General features: G+C 46.1%; 1 protein-coding gene across 1 annotated transcript in view; it reads right to left on the bottom strand.

Moving 5' to 3' along the window:
- PRDM10 (PR domain containing 10) overlaps positions 1-8390 on the bottom strand; it is a 128723-nt gene that overhangs the window by 61531 nt on the left and 58802 nt on the right. The window contains exons 5-6 of the mRNA XM_011968276.1: positions 2554-2779; positions 1229-1470 (exon numbers count right to left, since the gene is read on the bottom strand). Coding sequence (XP_011823666.1) covers positions 1229-1470; positions 2554-2779 — 468 coding nt within the window. The remainder of the gene's footprint in view (positions 1-1228; positions 1471-2553; positions 2780-8390) is intronic.

The raw sequence follows: 8390 nt of genomic DNA, 5'->3' as shown, positions 1-8390 counted from the left end.
CTTCACCATACAGGGAGCTATTCTTTAACCAGAGTCTCCAGGTCAGACCTGTTTCAAAACTGGAAAGTGGTTTTCTTGCAAACATTGCTGGCACACAGCAGATTACATTAAGCCTACATAATTCTCTTTGCATTCCAGTCAAAATTATTTTAAATACAGCAAGCAAGCCCCTGTTATGGGCTGAACTGTGTCTTCCTTAAAATCCACATTGAAGCCCTAACACCCAGTACCTCAGGCTGTGACTGCATTTGGGGACAGGACTTTTAAAAGGGTACTTAAGTTAAAATGAGGTCATTAGGGTGGCCCTTAATCCAAACAGGACTGGTCCTTATAAGAAGGGAAGATGGGCCAGGAGAGGTGGCTCAGGCCTGTAATCCTAGCACTTTGAGAGCCCAAGGCAGGAGGATCACTTGAGCTCAGGAGTTCAAGACCAACCTGGGCAACATGGCGAGACCCTGTCTCCATAAAAAATACAAAAATTAGCCAGGCGCGGTGGCTCATGCCTGTAATCCCAGCACTTTGGGAGACTGAGGTGGGTGGATCATGAGGTCGAGAGATCGAGACCATCCTGGCCAACATGGTGAAACCCCGTCTCTACTAAAAGTACCACAATTAGCTAGGCTTGGTGGCAGGCACCTGTAGTCCCAGCTACTTGGGAGGCTGAGGCAGGAGAATCACTTGAATCCAGGTGGCAGAAGTTGCAGTGAGCCAAGATCGTGCCACTGCACTTCAGCCTGGTGACAGAGCGAGACTCCACCTCAAAAAATAAATAAAATAAAATACAAACATTATAAATAAATTAGAAGGGGCAATTAGGACGTGGATACACATACAAGCACCGAGGAAAGACTCTGTGAGGACATAGTGACAAGGTGGCTTTCTGCAAGTTAAGGAGAGAGGCCTCAGAGGAAACCAACCTCAAACTTCCAGCTTCCAGAACAGTGAGAAAATAAATGTCTGTCGTTTGAGCCTCCCAGTATGTGGTATTTTACTATGGCAACCCTAGAAAACTACTGCAGCCCCTCAGAATAACTCATCTAATGCTTTCAGGGACTAAAATTGTAATCTCCATCTCATTAGTGAGTTTCCATTTAACCAAATTACGATAGAAAGAAGAATACTAGCAAACAACCGCTAAGGAACAGGAATAAGAGACTCAGCAGACAACGCAGTGCTCCTTGAAACACGGCTGAGGAACAGGAGTGAGGTGTGCTAAAGCATAAATTACCTTGAGGTGAATATAACAGTCTTTCAGCTCCGAGCCCCTGACGAGAGGCCCCTCCACGGGGCCGAACTGGGTGCGCTTGGGGATGCGCCGCTTGGAGAACACGCCGCCCAGAAACCTGTCGATGTAGAGCACCAGGGGGAGGCTCGCCCTCGCACGGGTGAGCACCGGCCGGTTGGGGATCGGGTGCAAGGGGCCATGCTTTGGGCACACTGAAGAATGCGCGTTATTGCACTCTTCACACCCTGCAAAAGAGAGAGAGTCTTGAAGAAAAGTCCAATTCCTCAGTATAACTTGATGTGAGGTAAAAAATTCTGACCTGAAAAATCCCCATCTGCGTTTTCAAGCCAAAATGCAATGAACTCCTAATGGTGCTACCCGTTCAATGGTAATTCACTCTCTCTGGTAGACCAGTAGTCCCAGCTACTCGGGAGGCCGAGGCAGGAGAATCGCTTGAATCGGGGCGGCAGAGGTTGCAGTGTGCCGAGATTACAGGAAAAACCCTGTAATTCTCCTCTAACATCGGACAGAATTTGCTTATGCCTGCCACAAACAACCAGCAGGCCACGACTGACTTCTCTGCCGGAGAGTCCTTTGAATAGTGGCCACTACATTTACAAATCACATTTACAAATCAATTACAACAGAGTAAAAAGAGCTTATCAGGCTAAATGTTGCACTATCTGATGAGACAAAAGAGGTGAATTTTATCCTATGCTAATAATCTCAATAAAACTTCCGCTGCCGAGGGGCTAGACTGCCTGAGCTGGAGTCCTGACCCTCTAAGTGTTGGCACAGCCCTGGGAAAGTTACCCACCTCGTGGTAGGGCCATGGAGGGCAGGAAGGAGGCAGTAGGCGCAGGGCACCCACGCCTGGGATAGAACGGCATTCTTAAAAGGCTAGCATGGAAGAGGCAAAGCAGCGAGGCAAACGTGTTAAAGCTGCAGTGGCTGAAGAGCGCGGGATCGGGCACATCTACCATGGTGGTTTGGTAGCTGAAGCTCTGGTGTGAGAGACCTCGGCTCGGCTGCCTGATGCCCCTTCGTCCCTATGTGACCCTGAGCAAGTTTCCCAATCTTCTGAGCTTCAGTTCACTCATCAGTAAAATCAGAAAACGAAGAAGAGTGTCCCTCAAAGGGCTGCAGTGAAGGCCAGGTGGGATGATGCAAGCAGAGAATGTGGCACAGTGGCTGCACATGGAAGGACCTGGTTCACGGGAGCTATGTTCTCACACACACACACACACACAGGCAAACACAGACACACACACACACACACACACAAGACAGACACAGCTTCCCTGGGGGAGTCCAGTGCCCACACTTACATAAGTCGTGCGGGTCGAAGGGCCGGGGCGGGTCTGGCTCCCAGTCATCCAGATCTGTGTCCTCTCCGTCTTCTTCCTCATCTTCCTCAGTGTCCTCATCCTCATCCTCATCCTCTTCCTCTTTGGCCTCCAGTCTGCCTAGAGGGGTCTGCAGAGTTGCCAAAGGGTCGGAGCCATCCACACCCTCGATGGAAGGCAGCACTTGGTTATGCACTGGCAACGAGGCCTGGGCAAAAGGTGAAGGCACAGAGTAAGCAGACATGGACACCTGCTTTCGGTTCGCTGGTGCCCGCTGGCAGAAACAGGGCGCAAGCGCTGGGTGGAATCTAGTCTTCGTACCAGCTCCTTCCAGGCCCTGGAAAAATGACTTCCCTCCACAGGCTGTGAGGAAGCGCTGGCTTCATTTTTGATCTGACTGCTCACAGCCTTTAACCCCCGCCCTCCCTCTGCCCCTTCGGTCCCACACCTGGGCAGGCTGCTAAGAAGGCTCAGGTGCTCCCTCCTTTGGCAGCGGGGGAGATTCAAAACTGGCAAGACCCTGGCCACCTGCGCACTGACCCCACCCCTTAAACTCAGGAAAACCTGGTCTCTGCCTGGCTCATTCAGGCCGTTTCACACTGCTTGAGGGGCCTGCCCTGTCTCCCAGAGACTTCAGATAGGTAAGCAACAGACCGTTTCAGTGTGTGCACATGTGAGGCACCATCGGTTTCCACATCTGAACTAAACCTGGGGTCGGGGGGTCCCTCTTGCCTTTCCAGAGTGGTCCCACCACAGTGGAGGGGGGACATGAGTTGACCTAACCTCAACCACTTGTCTTTTAAAACTCAACACGTCGTGCAACACATGGTTAACAAAGTTCAATAGCTCACAGCCCTCCTTTCCAACAGCTCAGGCAGGCTGAGGTTTTTAAGTAAGAATAAAAGAGATGAGATGCCTGTTTGTTTCATCATGCTGAAGTCAGTCTCCTGCAAATAAGACACAGCTTGGGTCATGTATTAGGTTAATGCTCTCTTATCAAATATCCTGGCAGAAAATGGTACCTGAAAAAGTTCTCCTGCCTCCAATCTAAGTGTTACGGGATTATACACTGGCCTAGAATCCCTTTATTCAGTCTTGCTCCTCCTGACCAGTTAGCACAAGGTCATACTCAAGCCATGTCCTAGTCAATAAATAAAGGAAGCTTTTAAAGATGCCACTCCCTTCATCTTCTCATATGTTGTTTTCCTCACCTAGAATACTCTTTCCTCAGCAACCTTCTAAATCCTACCACATTCCAGTTTCCCAGTGAACCGCCTCTGATGCCTCCAGCCCTCCCTGAGTCTCCTCTGCTCTGAACTCCTGCAGCCCTTGGAGCCATAGAATCCCTCTCACAACAGCACTCAGCGTCTGCTTCCACACTTCATGACCTCACCAGGCAGCCTGAATCATTCTGGAATAGTTCTATGACATTTTCTGTGGAGCCCAGATCTTCCACGCTTTGGTCGGGGCCCAGGACTTTCCTCTGGAGGTCGGTAGAATAAGCGTAACCCTTCTGCCACAAGAATCAAATATCTGAAGGCCAAAAACCCCTAATTCATTCAGTCATTTCTCAAATGACCAAACTCCCAGCTCCCTGATCATCTTGTTGTCTTCATTTATTTTGCAGTGGATTCCATATTTTTATTAATACAACATCAGGGTGCATTAGTGTTTACGCTGGCCACATTGTTCTACTGCAGACCCATCTTGAACCTGCAGGTAACTAAAATTCCTAAGTCCTTTTTTCCCTACATAGAGTGCTATTAAACCATTTTTCCCCTCCTCAGGACTTCAAGAGCTGATTTTTACTTAAATGGGGGATTTTGCATTTATCTCCAGTAAATTTCATTTCACTACTTTTATCTGTTCTTCCCGTCTGCCAAGATCTTTAGACTCTAGATCCAGACATCTCACACATTAACTATCCCTACAGCTTTGCATCCATTGCCAGACACCATCTATTTTGGTGATAAGTATGCGTTTTCACATGAGTCCATCTTGCCTCTCCAACTGCACCTCAGGGAAGTAGACTATGGGCTTTGGAGTCAGGCATTTAGAGTAAAATCCTTGCCCCGCCACTTAGCAAGTTACTATCGTTCTCTGAACCTCAGTTTCTTTGTCTGTAAAATGGACGCAGTAATACATGCCTCAGGTTCTGTAAGTACTAAGTGAAACAATATGTATATAAGGTCAGTAGCAGAGTATATAGCATTTAGTAAGTGCTTAGTATCAATCATTGTTATCCTAAGTTCTTTAAGGACCATGATGGTATCATATACTTTCTCCTCAAATTTAAAAGATTGCTGAGCATAAAGTAGGTATTCAATGAAGATTAATTTGTTGAAATATATTTGGCCTTTTGGGAAATGACATCAATCCCTTCAGGCATCTAGAGAAAGTCTTTGTGGCTATTCACAGAAACAGCCTTTTCCTGCAGTGCATCTTAATCGAAGAACTTATCAAACTCTAAAAAGAGGCAGGGTGTGGCTGGGCATGGTGGCTCATGCCTGTAATCCCAGCACTTTGGGAGGCCAAGGTGGGCAGATCACCTGAGGTCAGGGTTTCGAGACCAGCCTAGTCAACATGGTGAAACCCCATCTCTACTAAAAATACAAAAAAAAATTAGCTGGGCATGGTAGCGGGCACCTGTAATCCCAGCTACTCGGGAGGCTGAGGCAGGAGAATCACTTGAACCCAGGAGGCGGAAGTTGCAGTGAGCCGAGATCACGCCATTGCACTCCAGCCTGGGCGACAAGAGCGAAACTCCATCTCAAAAAAAAAAAAAGAAAAAAAAAAAAGAGGCCAGGCGTGATGGCTCATGCCTGTAATCCCAGCACTCTGGGAGGCTGAGGCAGGAGGATTGCTTGAGCCCAGGAGTTCGAGACCAGCCTAGGCAACATGGTGAAACCCTGTCTCTACAAAAAATACAAAATTTAGCTGGGCAGTGGTGGCATGTGCCTGTGATCCCAGCGACTCAGGAGACTGACGTGGGAGAATCGTTTAAGCCCAGTAGGTTGAGGCTGCAGTGATCTGTGATGGTGCCAGTGCACTCCAGCCTGGGTGACAGAGCAAGGCCCCGTCTCAAATAATAAAAAGAACTCTAAAGAAACGGTACTGAGTGTGTTTATTGAGGGCCTGACCTGCAGTGGCAGTGTAAGAGCATTGCCCAACATTTGAAACGCTCGGGCTCCAGAAAGCAGATCAAACCGGCTATCTCAAACTGCATCCGCATGCTTAACACATGCTCATTTAACTTTTGCATGACATTCCACTTCTGCGACTCAGGGTCTTTTAGAAAGTTTTACGTGGGAGGCCAAAATTCTGGAAGACGCTTCTGCCTCAGCTTCAGTAAAAACAACATAAAATGCCCTGTGAGGCTGAGGACTCCACAGGGAACTTCTAGCGGTACAGCTGCTGTAGCCACCTCCCCCTCGACCTCCTCCATAGAACCTGCGAGGAAGTGACTGTATTCCTGCTCCCTGTCTCAGAGCACAGCTTACAATATTGCCCCTTGTCCTAAGTGCTTAAGCATTATGCCAGGGTTAGTGATAAATGTTACCATACATTGAACAAACCAAAGCATATATGCACCTCTACTCCTCATAAATCCGCTCTGCAGAGCCAACCTGAAAGAATGAATTCAGCAATTCAGTTATTCTAGTGAAACTGCAATGTATTTTGCCCCAACAGATGCTGTCAGAAGGACTCTGGTTTGGCAAGGTGACTGGCTTCTTGCCACTGCTGAGAAAGCTGACATCAAGATAAAACCAACCTTTTCTTCCCCGTGCTGGACCTCTCTCCTAACAGACTGTGGCAAAAGGAAATGCTTAAACACTCCAGCATCGTCTTTAAGGGCTAACGATAAAAGCAGAGTTTGGATATTTACCAGAAACATGCAAACTACTGTTGAAAAGGAATGGAAAGAGCTGGTGACTATCATTTCTAGGTAAGAACTGTATACTTCTAGACAACATAGACCTTAACATACAACAGGCATGCATTACAAATTTAATGAATCACAAATTCAAATTCAGCTGGTGTTTACTGATGCTAGGCACGTATTTGAATTCCTTTGAGGTCAGGTGATGTTACAACCCTCCTAAGTGGCAGAGATGAAGTTTAAATTCTGACTCTGCACTGCTTTTTCCAGTACATGACAATGGCCCTAGGGAATTCAGTCCATTCAAGGAGGGCAGCAGAAGAGGTAAACATCACCCACGCTTTGAATACCTGGGCAACAAGGTAACCACACATGCTCCTGAAGTCACCGCCAGGCAGTAGGTTGGCAAGCAGTGTGTGTGTGTTTCACTTAGAGGACGAGAGTACGAAGCAAAACCATTTTAATCTTGTGCATTTTGTCATGTACAATAAAATACAGTAAAAGGAAAAAGAATCTATAAACTTATGGTATACTTTCTCCTTCCCACTTAATACCACTCTCTAATTATTTCTGAAAGGACATAATGCATTTCAGGATGCAATTTATCTGAGAAGTGAAACATGAAACGACTACGCTGGACAGCAGCACACACAACAGAATGCTTCTTGATTCCTACTGAGACCAATTATCAGGGCAGCATATTTTCCTCTCAGTGTGTGGGGAGTCACACATGTTCATTTTCAAAAACAATGGGGAGACTATGCCTGGAGACCACTGATGCCTTTCTTAAGGACAAGGGAATGCGTACGTGAAAAATGCTTCAAGCACATTTTGCCCTCACTAAAAACAACTGAAAATATAACAGGAACCTTTTGCCTAAAAAGAAAACAAAAACCAAAAAAAAACAAAAAAACAAAAAAAAAAACACCATCATCTGTGTTAAACCCTCAATCTAACTTTCTATCCAGAATTTATCCAGGTCACCAGATACACCGACAACCGCTGAGGTGTTATAACCAGAAATAACAACTGTGCTGGTTGAAAGGAAACTGCAATGGAGAGAGATGCCAAGCCAATAGTTCCACTGTCTTGTAATGTCAGGGTTTGTGGAGCTGAGCACAACTTTCCTTCTGAGCACAACCTGAAACAGGCAGATTGTTTCTGGAGATGGGGAAAGATGAAGAGCCCTTTGAAGTGCAAATGGCAACGAAGCCTTTCATTAAAACTATCCCTCAATAATAAAACAACACAAATCTGCCTATCAGATGGGCAAAATTTGAAAAGAATGCAGATACTCAGTGTGGCAAGAGTGTATGGAAATGGGGCACTCTTGGACAGTATTTTGTTGGTGGGAATACAAACATTTTCAGTGTCTGAAAAGCAATTTAGAAAATCAATTATCAAAATAATTTCACACAAATATAAAATAGAATAGTATAATAAACCTCATGTATCCATAACTCAGCTCAACAATTATCAATTCATGGCCAATCAACTTTTTTTTTTTTTTTTTGAGATAAAATATGTCTGTCTGGAGTGCCGAGTGGCTTAATCACAGCTCACTGCAGTCTCAATCTCCAAGGCTCAAGTGCTCTTCCCACCTCAGCCTCCCGAGTAGCTGGGATTACACATACATGCCACCATGCCTGGCTAATTTTTCTTTAGTTTTTGTAGAGACAAGGGTCTTCACTATGTTGCCTAGGCTGGTCTTTAACTCCTGGGCTCAAGTGGTCCTCCTGTCTCAGGGATCCCAAAGTGCCAGTATTATAGATGTGATTCACCGTCCCTGGCCGCCAATTCACGGCCAATCTTATTTCAATTAATCTACCTACTTTCTCCCTCATTGGATTACTTAGAAGCAAAACCAAGACATTATACGTTTTCATCTGTAAATAGTTGAGTACAATAAAATGACTTTTAGATTGCATATCTTATCATA

The sequence above is a fragment of the Mandrillus leucophaeus genome, unplaced genomic scaffold (genome assembly GCF_000951045.1).
Source record: "Mandrillus leucophaeus isolate KB7577 unplaced genomic scaffold, Mleu.le_1.0 Scaffold835, whole genome shotgun sequence".
NCBI classification, from domain to species: domain Eukaryota; kingdom Metazoa; phylum Chordata; class Mammalia; order Primates; family Cercopithecidae; genus Mandrillus; species Mandrillus leucophaeus.
This window is presented reverse-complemented; position numbering and strand designations above follow the sequence as displayed.